The 16,097-nt window shown below is 33.5% G+C and overlaps 1 protein-coding gene across 1 annotated transcript in view; it reads left to right on the forward strand.

The window, feature by feature from the left end:
- Positions 1-987: 987 nt before the first annotated feature.
- LOC108976980 (zinc finger protein 628) overlaps positions 988-16,097 on the forward strand; it is a 53,966-nt gene continuing 38,856 nt past the window's right edge. Inside the window, exon 1 of the mRNA XM_018946446.1 lies at positions 988-1,502. Coding sequence (XP_018801991.1) covers positions 1,031-1,502 — 472 coding nt within the window. The 5' untranslated portion in view covers positions 988-1,030. The remainder of the gene's footprint in view (positions 1,503-16,097) is intronic.

A 16,097-nucleotide genomic window follows, 5' to 3' on the forward strand; every position in this document is an offset into this window, starting at 1 on the left:
TTTGTTTGGTTGTACAATGAATATTTAAATATTTCATATACGTATTTATTTATGTTTTGCTGCTTTTATTAAGATTTTTTTCTATTTCGGCGTCTGGCTTGTTAGCTCTTAACGCTGACCGTCCAACTGCCCGCGTGCCTGGCAGCCCGGTTAGCCTGGTCCGTATGGAGGAGGCGTTACGTCGTGTCTCCGTCTCCTCGATGTTGAGGCACTTGCTGAGAGTGTTTTTCGCCTGTTGTTGCTAATGGCCTTAGGTGACGCCGATCAATTGACTTGTTGTGTGTAGCATTTTGTGAGCATATTATTGAAATTTGCTTGTGGCAAGAGGTTTTGTATATAGTTTTGAGTTTTCAACACCAAAACAAGTGAGTAGTTCGGAAAAGCGAGAAAAATACAAGTTAATGTTGTAGCATTTTGTCTTGTTTTTTATTTTGTTTATTAAATTAAAAAACAATTTCGCCAAAGTGTGTAAAATTGGGCGCACACCTACTACGTAGATATGTAAATAGATTTAGTTAGGCATTGTGTGGTGGATGGCTGTTGAAGCGTATATTATTGGCGCGAAAAACTAAAGACACGCTTTTGTGCGAATACTAATCTCATACTTTTCTAAAACGCTGCTGCATTCTACTGGCGCTCTAAAGGTAAGCACTTGATTAAWGAAATATTAGTCTATAGTAGAGCATTTTAAGTATTTTAGCACGTATTTTAGACGCATGCTTTCGGTGCTATATATAATTGGCATTTGTAGGTGGCCAGCCATAAATAGAAACGTTATGTGTGTAATAAATCTACGAAAGTCAATTTTAATTTTCGCAGGCGAATTGTTGCTTGTGAATTTGTATGGATTTTTTTACTTTTTAGTTAAGTAATTATAACTGTATTAATATTAATTTTTGAAATTAAAAAAAGAAATAATTAAAAAATTAATTTCCAAACTATAAAAAGTTAATTTCCAAAAAATTATACAAAATTAATCCCCGCAAATTAAAAATTCAAAATAATTCCCCTCACACACACATACCGGAACATGGAAATTGTGAAAATGGAAGCGAATTTACCACACCCACCGTCGGCTGCCACACAACCCACAACAGCGCCTACAACATTGCCGTCGTTGCCACAAACGCATTCGCTGTCACCAACAATCTGTGCGGCCGCTGTACGCCAACAGCAGCAGCAGCAACAACAACAGCAACATCACCTACCGCTCGACTATAGTTTGGGTAATTTTAAGCCAGCAGTTGCCGCTGATTTTCCCAGTAATTTTGTTAGTGGCAGCAACGGTGGCACTGCAGCCAGTTTGCCGTTACGCGATCTAAATATGCGTTCTAATATCACAACAACAGCAGCGACCACAATACCGAATCAAACACAATTACTACAACAACGCGTGCAACATCAACAACAACAACAGCAACAACATGGCAGCGATCAGACGCAAGATTATCAACCGGTGTCGGCTTTTAAAGCCGTCTTGCCGAAAAAGAAAATCGCCGACGGTAAGTGGAGTGACTTTAGTGAAGTTAATGAATGCGTGTGCTTTAAAAAAGTTTGCTAATGCAAAAATTTGTTGAAGGAAAACATGTTTAATGGTGTGCTTATTATGTACTTTTCGCTTGAATATAGTAAACATTAATCAACAAAAATCAAGCTCAAAAGTTTTTGAAAAGTGCTTTTATCAAAAAAACCAATTGAAAATCGTTGTCAGATATAATAACCATTTTATAACCAAATTTCTAACTTTGTTTCTATTATATCGTTTTATCTTCGCCTGTAAACTTATGAAAAGTGGTGTGGCGTTATTTTGCATTTCAGGTGACGATATAGTTCCACAAACAAAACAAAAGTTTCCGTACTTTTCCAATAAGAAATCAAATTTCGAGCTTTATACACGCCATAATGGATTTGTATGCTACATGCTTTATGATAAATGCGAAAACTCAGTGAAATTCCGTTCTAAAATTGATGTCGCTGAGTTTTAGTTTAGTAAAAAATATAATTTGAGCTTGTGAGATTCAGTTTTAATGTGCTTTAACTTAAAAACGAAATAGTTCTTTACACAATTTTTTCTATAATTTTTTTATATTTTTTTATCTTTAAAAATCTTGATGAAAGAATACTTAAAGGTGCAAATGAAATTCCCTTGTGTGCGGTAAACTTGTTTTATTATAAAAAATAAACTTAAATAAATATTTTTATTAAAAACTATACTTTCATATAACACTTCCATGGGTCTAAACAATATTTATGTGTCAAATTTTCTTTCGGGTGTAGGTTAAAAAGTCGATCCGAAAGAGTATCCCACTTGGATAGAAGAAAGCCAGAGATAGCGCTGATTCTTTATGATACTTGTCCTATATACGTATTGAACATACTATAAAGCTACTTATAATTCGGCAAAGAGTTTTGAAATTTTTACAAATTAGGCGGCTAATGCTAATGCTTAGACAAATATTTCAGTTTATCGCAAGTATCTGTTCTGAGCACTCCATCAAAATTTAAAATTAAAAAAAAAAAAAAAAAAAAAAAATGCAATTTTGGGCAAACTAATCATTTCATGTTTTTAGATTTAAATAATTTTCAATTAAAGGTCCAGTACCATCAGATCAAATATGACCCGGACTAGCCTTATTTTTTGTGTTTTTATGCAGTTGGGCTTTTTTTACTTGTTTGACTACGTACGGTCTTTACAGTGTGAGCAAAAAATAGTAATACTGTTTAATTTAAATTTCGCAAGAAAATCAATTCGTCGAAATATTTTTTTCTAGGTTGGTATAACATCTGCCCAAAAAAATATATCAATATAATCAGTTGTGTTTAGTATATGCTTGGCTTTCTGAAGTATAAATTACTATAGCAAGCTTTCTCAGAAAATGCAAAAGAAGACTCCCTTAAGGGGGGAGCCTGCTTTAGAGGCTTAAAAAAAACGATTTTTAGGAGTTTTTTTGGGTGGGAAAGTAATAGTTGATTAAAGCGAAATTTCTAGCGTTTATAGTTATATATTTCAACATCATTCATAAATTTTTTGGATACGAAATCTAATCTATCGGGAAGTAATTCCCCGATGCATCTCGCATGGCAGGCAGGACGCAGGTCGCAATTTCTGTCGGAAACAAAAAAATCAAAGAGATTCATACTTTTTAATAATTTATCTTCTAGTTAAACTAAAAAAGTTAGAAAAAAATTGTAAAATTTTAAAAAAATATTTTATAAATAAAAAAGAGGTTTTTGACCAAAAAATTATGTTGAACTTGACTTTTCTTAGTTCTTTTTTTATTTTAAATAAAATAAATTTAAATAATTGAATGCCAAAGATAATAAACTTTGCCCCAATTTCATACGACGTTTAGTTTTTTTTTTTCTATCCTGCCCGCCAATTAATAAAAATCGTAAAAACGAAAAACCGAGAAATCGCGCGACAAAATTTTCGCTTTCTACCCAAGACGCTCGGTAAGTATTTCCCTTCTAGCTTCGAAAATACTTCGAATTCCCATCTCTAACTTTGGGGACATATTCTCAGATTATTTTTAAGAAAAAAAAAATTCGATTTTTTCGAAGTTTATAAAGCAGGTTTTGGTTTATTTTTAGAAGAAATAATTGGATTAGAAATAAAAAACAAAAATTTACAAAAAAAAAAAAAAACAGAAATACAATACAAAGTTTGTTTTATGCTATTCTGATAATGGTATAAAATTTTTCTCACAGCCATTTCAGCGTTTTTTTCGATTTTTTTTTTTATGGCAGGCTGTTTTGCATTTCAGGTGACGGACGATTTGTATCAATTATAACAAAAGTTTTGAGTTAGAATATTTTATATGGAATTATCAAAGAAACATACTTGTTTTTGTTTTTGGGTTCAAGGGGTTATAACCACTTATAAATTTAATTTGCCTGCATTTAGTAGCATAATGAATATATTATAGAATAATTGAGAATAATTTTTTAACTTAATGTAATCAGCTCCGCAAACTTTAAACATGTCGGCAAATCAGCTGGAACTTCCGACTTAAAAATTTCACATGACCGTAGATATTTTTGGGAAAATATGAGAATCAGCTCAACACCTCCTCCTCCAATATCCTGCTTTTGCCAGTTCAAGGCAAATCACATTGGATTGGACAAAGAACTGTACGTAACAGTTTGAGTGTGATCCCATGTAAACTTGAGGGATTAGTGGGCTAAGATAGCCTAATTTTAATAGACATACTTGTATATCATCAGACATCTAAGCTAACCTAACTTTCTTCGACATATTTGTCTGTTAACGATCCAAGGAGATAGGAGGATAATGTATTGATAATTATTTAAATTTTTTAAGCAAGTGATTTTTTACAAAAAAAAAAAAAAAACTTTATATGACGGCATTTCAAAAATTAAAATTTGTACTATTCCTATATTGAGGTATCGTTATAATACTTTTATTTTTTGGGGGCATTCCTGTCAATCGGCTATGGTAACAAGACAATCTAAAGGGTGTTAAAGTGAATCGCTGATTATTAAAGGGTGATTCATTTCGAGGTTCCGTACTGTTTTGAAGGAAAAAACACAGAAACTTAGTAAAAAAAGTTTTTGGAAAAAATGAACTCTACTTGGATCACCTCCTATATTAAAATTTTATTTACTTATTAAACAAAATACCTCTTAAAAAATCATAAAAATCTGAATTTTATCTGACTTTCCGGTCGATATAGCATATACAATTTTTTTATTTAAAAAAAATTTTTTTTTGCCTTCTGAATTTTAAATTTTAGTTTTTGTTTTAACATAATTTTCGAATTTTTTTTATAATTTTCGAATTATATTTGTTTGCTCTTAAAATATAATTAATATGCTACCTCATCTTAAGGATAAGACAAAACTCATATAAAAACCAAATTAAATTTACTGCAACTTTAAAATATCGCGCACATTACACCTGATGAATTTCATGCCAACCATTTCATCAAATCGCGCGCACAGAACTTGCCTGCGGAGCCGTTGTGTACTCCCCAGTTAATTAAAACTGGCGACGATGAGCCAGGCGTTGACAGCGTTACCAGAGTGCAGAAAACAAAAAATATATACACATAACAACAAACATATGTACGAACAAGTGTATATAATAACAACAGCAAAGTTGTGGACTAAAGCGAAATGGACGAAACATGAAAAATGGGCAAAGCAAAACGAGAAGAAAAAAAAAATTAAAATTAATTTGAGTAATGTGTGATTTTAAAGCGCCAACCGCCAACGCTGAATACGTAAATATATATTATATACAATATAAGTATTTGTATGTACTATCAATATTTGTATGTATGTATGTATGCAGCAGGACAATAATAAGCGACAGACAAAGAGCAAATCCAAAAATCCATTATTCCGTTTGTGGATCATTGTGCGCTGAGCTGGCAAGCGTAAATCTCCCAAGCGTATGACATGGACATGGCGTAAAATAAGGCGAAAGGCATTGAAAAAAAAAAAAAACACAACAATATGATACAAAAACAATAAGTAATAAGAAAAAGTAACGTAGCTATAATGCCCTGCACAAATAAAAAAGTTTCCTATGCAAGGACTTGATTTTGAGCGGTCAGTTTGTATGACAGCTATATGATATAGTGGTGCGATCTGAACAATTTCTTCGGATATTGTAGAAATATCTTGGAAAATAAGTTATGCCACATTTGGTTAAGATATTTTGTTAAATAAAAAAGTTTCCTATGCAACAACTTGATTTTGAGCGGTTAGTTTATATGACAGGTATATGCTATAGTGGTTCGATCTGAACAATTTCTTCGGATATTGTAGAAATGTCTTGGAAAATAAGTTATGCCACATTTGGTGAAGATATTTTGTTAAACGAAAAATTTGTCTATACAAGGACTTGATTTTGAGCGGTCAGTTTGTATGGCAGCTATATTATATAGTAGTCCGATCTAAATCATATATTGATAGAATATAGCAATACCTTCCAAAATATGTTATGACAAATTTCGTGAAGATGTCTCATCAAATAAAAAAGTTTCCTATGTAAGGATTTGATTTTGAGCGGTTAGTTTGTATGACAGGTATATGCTATAGTGGTCCGATCTGAACAATTTGTTCAGGGATGGTAGCAATGCTTAGGAAAATAAGTTAAGCTAAATTTCGTGAAGATAACATGGTAAATGAAAAAGTTTACCATACAAGAACTTAAGCGGTTAGTTTGTATGACAGCTATACGCTATAGTAATCCGATTCAAATATTATGTTCGGAGATTGTAGCAATGGCTTGAGAAATAGGTTATGCTGAATTTGGTAAAGTTTTCTCAGCAAATAAAAAAGTTTTTCATACAACAACTTGATTTTGGTCAGTTAGTTTGTATGACAGCTATAACTTATAAGTAGTCCGATACTGGTTCCAACAAATGAGCAGCTGCTTGAAGAGCAAAGAAAGTTCAGCAAAGTTCCAGATCGATATATTCGAAACTGGGACACTAGTTTGCGCATATACATACATATGTATGTAATATTTCATAGGGTATTCGTCGTTTTCATTCTGGTTGTTAAAAACGTTGCGCCAAACTTCACATACTCTGTTTAGGGTATAAAAAACAATCTGAAGTAGAAACAATAACAAAAAAGCGAATATGCAAAGATTTTTTGATTGAAAAATACATAACAGCAGGAGTGGTTATAACATATATGTATGTTTCTATATATGTACACAGACATATATAATATAAATACGAGTGTGTATATATTTACTTATCTGTATGCATATTTCTTTGATATGTATGCCAGCTTTCAAGGTTTGTAGTGTTGCGCAAGCAGCATTATCCAGCAGCAATGGCGAATTTTTGTGGTGCTACCATAAGCAAATACACATTTTATATACACACGTACGTCAGTTTGTAAGCTTGTGCGCAGTAAAATTGCGAGGACAACAGATTTGTGAAAATGGCGTATTTGTTGGCGTATTTTCATGCTGTCCATCATGGCGCGCGTGGGTGACTAACCTATCAGTGCGCTACACTTACAGTTAGATTGCTGAGATATTCGTTGGCGCTCACACTCCACATTCTTACATGTACATACGTATGCTTTTATGTGTGTGTGTGTGTGTATTTGTTTCCAATTTGCGTAAATACATATCTAGTAGGTTAGAGCTTGTTTTAGGACATTGAATTTTATTTATCGTAGTTGTTCCGGTATATATGTAAATATTGGGTAATCGAAAAAGTCTTTTCGTATTTTGTTATGAGATGTCGTTGCAGTAGTATATCTCTAGAACTCACAATCATATTATGTCGTGAGATTTTAAGCTTTGAACCATTTAAAAAAGGCTGGCAAAAAAAAAAAAAAAAATCGATGTTTGGGTACCACGTGAATTGTATGTGTGTTAAAAATGTAATGGACCAAATTAACAACTGCGATTCTGTGTCCTGAAACGAAATGAAATCGAACCATTTCTGAAGCGAATAGTAAAAGGACACGAAAAGTGGATCAAATATGACAATAATGTGCGAAAAAGATCATGCTCCAAGCGTGGTGAAGCTCAACAAATGGTCGCAGAGCCAGAATAGACGAATCGATAGGTTATGCTGAGTGCTTGGTGGAATTAGAAAATAATCATCCACTATGAGCGTTTTCAGCCTGGTTGAACAATTGATTCTACATATTATATTACACCGACAACAACGGATGAGATTGAAGCGTGCAATCGAAACAAATGGCCAGAACTGATCAACAGAAAAGGCTTCGTCTTCCATTAGGACAACGCTACACCACACACATCTTTGTTGACTCGGCAAAAGCTGGGAGAGCTTGACAGGGATGTTTTGCTGTATCCACCATGTAGCCCTGACCTTGCATCATCGGACTACCATTTGTTTCGGACAATGCAGAACCCCCTTAATGAAGTAAAGTTGGCTTCAAGAGAAGAAGAAGAAAATTACTTGTCGCAGTTTTTCGCCGTGAAACCAACAAAGTTTTACACGGATGGAATAATGTCTCTAATGGAAAAATAACAAAAGGTGGCCGACCACATTGGTACATATTTGGTTCATTAAAATTAATTATAAATATAAAAAAATTATAAGTTTGATTAGAAATACGAAAAGACTTTTTCGACTATCCAATATATAAAATGAAATTTTCAGCTTCCATTATCAGATATAACCAATATATAAACATTCTACTTATGTGCTTACATACATATATACATGTGCACATACACATTTCGCGCTGTCACAGTTTGTCTGTCGCTCAAAGTTGATATGACGCCGCGTCGCCACACAGCAAAAGCTTATCCAAGACTTACAGCGTGGATTTATGTTGCCACTTTTTTCCGCGGGAAATATTTTTTTTACATATCAACATATGTATACATACATACAAACAAACATTTATATAAATAAGCGTTGGTGCGTTTGTGGCGCTGCATATGTGTTGATTTTTTCTGCCGCCATTTCACATATGTGTTACATAGCGAGTTTTGCTATGTTGTTTTATATATTATATATCCTGTTGTTGTTTTATATATTTTTTGCATTTTTTTGTCCCTATGTCATGTGATACTGACAGCTGTGTATTGCCAAAAAATCTTTCTGGCTTAAACAAGTGAAATGTGATTACTTTTCAACAATTCACACCAAGCGCTGCGGCGCGGGCGTTTTCTAGGCTCTGCTTTCACTTGTCATACGCTTTGACTGTTGGCAAATATCATACATACACACGTAGGTATGCACGTGATTATATACACATGTATATTGCTGGCCTTTTTGATGTAATTAAATTTCAACTTTGTTGATAGTAGTAGCCTTGGGTATAATGGTGTTGGAAAAGGCTTTTATTGTTGTTTTTTGTAGTAGCATGTATTAAATAAAGTATTAAGGTATAAAGAGTAAATATATTTCTTAATTAAAAATCATACAAAGAAATTGTATATAATATGCTGAAGCTCAAAGAGACCTGATAACAACGGTTTTTATTTAAGTACTTGAAATGTTTTTGTAAATCCGGGTCAAATTTGATAAATGATAAATCTCCTTCCCTGTTCTTTTGGACACTTTATGAACTTATTTATATTTCTTTTCACATTTTCGTTTTGTATTTTTTTTATTAAAATAATAGAAATTTATTTTTATCAGTCCGGGTCATATTTGATCATATGGTTATTCTTTTTCTATGTATTTTTTTAAACCCTTTGTGTACTTATATGCAATTACTTTGCACATTTTCATTTTCTAGCTCATAGTAACGGATTTATTAAAATAAATGAGATTTTTTTGCTGGTCCGGGTCAAATTTGATCATATGCCAAAACTCGATCCATGTATGCTTTTGTATTCTTTATGTGCTTATTAAAATAATTGAAGTCTTTTTGCCAGTCCAGGTGATATTTGATCGTATGGTAAAACTCGTTCCATGATGCTTTTGAACCTTTTATGTACTTACAAGTATATGCTTTAGTTTGCACTTTTTCATTTACGCAATTTCATTACAGAACCTAATTTATTCTTTTATCGTCATGAAATGGTTTTAAAGCTTACAGAGAGCTTCAAATCCACTCCTTCCTTATAGCGTATAATAATCTGCATTGTACTCCATTAAAAATGCTGCATCCGTTAGTTAAATGGTCACAATTACAAAGCTAATTGGTTGCTCCAGAAAACTCGGATAACAAAACTGTACCAAAACCACAGTTATATTACTATCAAGATTTAATACTGAAGGCATTTGAGCAGCTTTTGCATATCCGCCTTAAGTTTGGTCGGGAGAAATTCTCCAAGACGCTCAAAGACATCCTGAAAGCTCTTTCCGCAAGGTCCTTCAACTTCAGATTCATTAAAAGAGACTATGATACTATTCTTCCCAAAAATTTTCGCTCGCCTTGCCAGTTTTGATCATACATACGTTAGACGCATTAATAATGTTCTACGAAGTTGAGGTCAATCTTGTGATATTTTACAGTTTTTAAATCTGTCAGTAGTGTAATAAGCTTTCCTAGGCTTTTCAAAATATCTGCAGGCCTTTTTCGTATCATCCATTCAAAGGTTTCTTCCGAATTTTCGTATCACTTTTTCAAAGATCTCTCCCTAATTTTTATTTTCACCATTTCAAAGGCTTCTCTCGAACTTTTCATATCGCTCTTTCCAATACCTCTCCCCAATTTTCAGTATCACTCTTTCAAAGCCCTCTCCTGAATTTTTCGTATCACCCTTTCAAAAGGTCTCTCCCGAATCACGCTTTCAAACACTACTCCCATATTTTTCGTATCAATCTTTCAAAGATATCTAACTAATTTTTATTTTTACCATTTCAAAGGCTTCCTTCGAACTTTTCATATCACTCTTTCAAATACCTCTCCCCAATTTCCCGTACCTCTACAGAATTTTTCTTATCACCTTTTCAAAGACCTCTACCGACTTAGCATCACTCTCTTGTCTAAGTGTCTTAATCTTTGACTGTTGAACTCATTTATCTCAAAAAGAACTGTGAGGGTTTAAAAATAAATAGACAGTATTCATCAAATAAATAGACAAATTTCAAGCTCTCTATCGAAAATAACATCATGGATGAGGGATGATTTGAGATTTTTGATAAAAAGTGGATTTTCGTCAAAGATTGTTCTTCAGTTTGTCCACATTAGCACCAAAAGTACTATTTTTTTTATCGCAGCTAAGAATTCCAGAACTTGGTGGCAAATCAATTCCGTGAGTAAATAATCAAAAGGGACCCTGACGTATATGCCCCCAAGAATTATAATCTTAACTGTTACAATAAAATGCTTAGGTTTCCGCATATTTCTTCGGGTTAACTCAATAATGTATCAAAATGGACCCTAACTTATATTTTTCCAAGAATTATAACCTTAACAATGAGATTCCTACGTTTTCGAGGTTTTCTCAAGATGTACTCAGTAATAAACCAGAAGTAGTGGGTTTTAAGGTAGTTTTAAAACGATTTGGGAATAGTCTTGTATTTGTGGAAAAAAAGAAAGAATTTTTTCAGGTAGCTTCACCTACGATTTTCTATATATACGTGGTTAGTCGTAAATATTTTGAGAAAACATCACTCTAATTGCTCTAAAAGCTGTAACAGGAAGAACAACCGAACCGAGGAATTGAATTTTGGTTATAATATGGTTATATGTATATTGGTTACATCGAATTTGATGATAAGTTCTTTTGCATTTTACAAGTAAATGACGGCATTTTTATATATAGATATGGAGATCTTTAGCATACTAGATACAATTCCCATCCTAAAACATTAAACTTACAGCTACATAAGTGTATGTCGGCATATGCCTATACAACCTAACCTCACTATAAGTTTAATACTAAAAATTCATATCTTAACTGGAACAATTACGCATATTAATTAAGAAAATAAATCTAATTTTTGCGACGCTTTTTGAAAAGCTACAAAGCTCGTGTGTAAGTTTGATTAGAATTGAAGGCACGGGCCGACGTGCTGCTTTCAACACAGTTCATACATATTAAGACTTATATACATACATACATATTATATGTATGTCTAAGAAATCACATACACTTTGCATTTGCTTGGCAAGTTGACACTTTACAGTTACTTTGTATGACAAATCACGCTTTAATTAAATGACAGATTGATCACCTAAGCTGTCAAACCGCTTGATTAACAAATGCTGTGACTAGTCGTTGAGGAATTTTGTAAAATTTGTACAAAAAAGCAGTTAAAGCACAATAAATTCATATATTTATAAACATTAGGGAGGCACTTTTTCTTTTTTTATTGGCGTAGATACCGCTTACACGGTTATAGCCGATTTTACAACAGCGCGGCAGTCGCTGTTCCTTTTTGCCAATTGGATATATCAAGTGCATCCAGTTCCTTCTCTACATGATCTCTCCAACGGAGTGGAAGTCTCTCTCTTCCTCTGCTTTCCCCGGCGGGAACTGCGTCGAGTACTCTCGTGTTGGACTGGAGTGCTTTCATCCATTCCGATGACATGACCTAACCATCGCAGCCCCTGCCCCTTAATGCGCTGAACTATGTTAATGCTCTCACATATCTCGTACAGCTCATCGTTCTATCAAATGCAGTACTCACCGTTGCCAATACGCAAAGAACCATAATCTTCCGCAGAACCTTGCTGCCAAAACTCGTAGCGCCGACTCATCAGATGTTGACATCGTCGATGCCTTTGCGCCATATAGCACGGCCGGTGATGAGTGACTTGCAGAGTTCGCTTTTTGTTCGTCGAGAGAGGCCTTTACTTCTCAATTTCCAACTCAGTCCAAAATAGCACCCGTTGACAAGAATGATTCTGTGTTAGATTTCAAGCTGATATTGCTGGAGTTAATGCTAGTTCCAAAATAGAGGACATTATCTGCGACTTCCAAGTTATGACTGTCAACAGTGACATGCGAACCTGGTCTCGAATGTCATGACTGTTTGTTTGATGGCAATAGATAGTTCGTCTTGTCCTCATTCATTACCAGACCCAAACGCTTCGACAAAGAACTGGTGTATGCCGATCTTTCTTTCATCGGTCCTTTCTATGATTTGATATTTAGTGAATTTTTTAGTGAACATCTATTCCTGTCCCCTCAATTTTGTTTTTTTAGTATGCTCTGAACTTCAGCCAGTAGATCACCACTTTGGTTCCTAAAAGAGTATGCTCCGGTCTGGAAACCTTCTGTTCGTCGCCGCATCTTTTTGTAGAGCTTTAGATCATGATTTTAATTTTCACTTCTTATATGTTATGATTAATAAAAGATCTAAGATTCTAAAAACTTGTTTTAAGTATGTCAAGAATTGCCCTAATGTATTTTATACTTCGATCAAATTGCTTGCCGATTAGGCATTACAGTAATAGTCTTCAGCAAGTACTACAAGCAATACACACTCGAGCCGATATACTATTAGTCATAAATTATTTTTAAGAAATTGCGAAATATAATCACACATATACATATGTACATACATACGCAAATAACTGTAAAAGCAGTAGGTGCGCACTTGAACGTCAAAAAAGTTGTATTGATTTGCCATAAGTGATAGATTAGCTAACTGGGAAGGGTATAGTTTTGGTAAACAAGCCCCCTAAATGGTCAAAAGTGTTATATTTGTATTGGATATATGATTATATTCGTGAGATTAGCCAAGAGATGACGTAACTTCATTATTTTTCTATAGATCCAATAGTGGAACATGCGTTGGAAAGCTACTGTCTTTTTGCGTCTTTTTCTATATACCATATGTATGACATACTTTTTCAATCAATTCTCTGAAGTCTCAAAAGTTCTGAAGTCTCAAAAATCTTGAAGACGAAGAACTGGCAGCATTACTCGATGAAAATTGCTGTCAACACATGAAGAGCTTGCAGAATCATTTGAAGTCATTCAAGCAATATTTCGAAACCATTAGAAGCAATCGGATCCATTTAGAAATGAGTAAATCAGGTGCCATATAAATTGAAGCCAAGTTGAAGTTGAAAACAACAATTCTTATTTCCAGAAGTGCTGCTTTAACGCTACAAAAAGAAGCCGTTTTAGCAACGGATTCTGACGCATGTCTGAAAATGGATCCATGATGATAACCTCAAGCGTAAAATCTTATATGTGAAACGTGGCCCACAGAAAAAATCAACAGGAAAGTCGAATATCTTCGGTCTCTTTAAATTTCAAGGCAATGTTTTGTATAATATGGTGGAATTATACAATTCCAAAATCGGGTGAAATTATTAATGGTAGAACTCAACCGACAACAACTCAATAAATTGAAGCGAGCCAATGCCGAAAAGCGTTCCGAATTTGTCACTAGGCACCAGGCAATAATTTTTCATCATGACAATGCGCGGCCTAATGTTCCAAGACTGGTTAAAAACATTTGAAAAACAGTGGCTGGCAAATTCTGCCGCAACCACCTTATATGTAGACCATACCTTGTAGCTTCTGACTATCATTTGTTCTGGTCGATGTAGAACTTCCTCACTGGAATACTGTGGAATACAAAGAGAACAAGTTGTCCAAAAATGGCTTGATTCGAAGTAATCGAAAAAATTCAATGTTTCTGGCATTGGTGTCTGAAACCGTAAATTTTAGTTAGAAAATTGCATTAAGTTTTGGCCCTTTGCGTTACCATAGAAGTTTAGTTTGTGGGTCGAAGGAGTAATCTTTAGGATACCTGCACTGGACGCGAATTTTAACAGAATCTACTGCCTCACTATCGACACCTCCTCAAATGCTTACTGCGTAGTTTTTCCAATAAGGGACAAGTGCACAAGAGATGTTCCATTGTTTGCCTGCTCTAAAAAAAGTGGCATTAAATCGAATAAATAATTATATAATTAAAAAAAAAATGTGTCGAATGTAATGTCGAATGTAAAAACGTCTTTTTAAAGTTGGAACTTTTTTTTACCACAATACGACCCACTGTGCTTATCCAATGTTTACATGTTTTATAGCAGGGATTTAGTAATTCAATATTAGTTCATTGGTATTTGGCTGCCAAAAATGCCAATACAAATATTTTGATTGCTCATATACAAACATATACATACATAAGATGTATTGTATAATTTATATTAGAAGCAAAATGGTGCAAGCCTTAGCCACAATTATGTTCCAAATTTTACAATTTTTTTTTATGAGTGATCAATACCTGCAACTGAACTGCATGCGACATGCGTTTGCCGCTCATAAATCATTAGCTGTGTGAGTGGTGAACAACTGAGCGAGTGAGCATTGAGAGTCAGTCAGTGTACGCCGAATTGGCTATTGAATGCATGTTCTATTGCTTTGATAATGAAGTCATTTTTTGACCGGAATCAAATAGTCTACTATACTGGCAACTAATAACTGTCATAGATAGCGTTGAGGTGTGTTCGGGAGTTCAGTGTGCGGCCGAGTGACTGTTGCATACATGACAGTAAATGTGGTGCCTGCTCAGCGACTTTTGTAATGCTAACGGTAATGTGTATGACTTATGTATATGTATGTACATATATATGTATATATATATATATGCATATATAATATTATATATAAATCACTGACCATAATTGCTTGGAGTGTTTAATAAAAGTCCATAATAAATAATTTGTGCCAGATTTCGGTTCGAAAATTATTTTTTTTAAATTTTTTATTGCTTTGCTGTTACAATTATTACTTGCTTTTACTAGATAAAATTTATTACTAATATATATATATATTTTTTGTAAATGCTTAAGTATTGTTCTTCATATAAATCGCCAATTGTCAGTTTTTTTGTGCAAGTGTTTCTTGTTTGAGAAATTTTAGTTTGGATTTTTGTTTTTCAATTATTTTTATTATTTTGACGCTGATTTCGTTGATTTTCCACGCAAAAGCAACAAAAATAATTGTGGTTTCGTTTATTTTTATTGCATTTTAGGCATTGATTTCACATATACAGTGTATTTTATATATATTATGTTTAACTAGGCACATTTGGGAGCACAAAAACAACATATAAATATGTTGGCAACATAAACAACAAAAATATAGATAGATACATTAGCTACCACACACAAATATATAATATATTTGTATATCAGATTCCCCAAATAATTATATATAAGTATGTACATATATTTACAATACATATGTATGTATTGCTATACACCTCATTAGCAACAATCATTGCCACTGACTGCTATATATTATCTTTAGCGCGCCGTTTGCGTTCAATGCAATTAAAAAAGGTATTAAATTTACAATCGTATTTAAAATAACAAATACATTTTCGGTTATTGCGATTTTTATTAGTTGACACTGTTGAATTGTTTGGTGTGATTTAAATGCTACTTTTTCGTGTAATTTTTTTTTTAGTTAAAATATTGACCAGATTACGTGAAGAAATATTGCACCAGTCATATTGATGTGATTTGATTTGAGTAAGATTGCGTTGAGTTGCCAGCAAGAGAAAATATATGGTACATACCAATATAAACATACAGTTACGGACAATAAGATAGAAGCAATGGTTAAAGTTTTTTGTATATACATATGTTTGTCAGTATATGGTATATGTATATTTGTAAGTAAATATGTCGATAGGTGGCTGTAGAATTTTAGAGGGAAAAGTTATTTATTCGATTTTTAAACTTGCTCATTTTTTATT

This window comes from Bactrocera latifrons, unplaced genomic scaffold (genome assembly GCF_001853355.1).
Source record: "Bactrocera latifrons isolate USDA-ARS-PBARC rearing strain unplaced genomic scaffold, ASM185335v1 scaffold_82, whole genome shotgun sequence".
NCBI lineage: Eukaryota > Metazoa > Arthropoda > Insecta > Diptera > Tephritidae > Bactrocera > Bactrocera latifrons.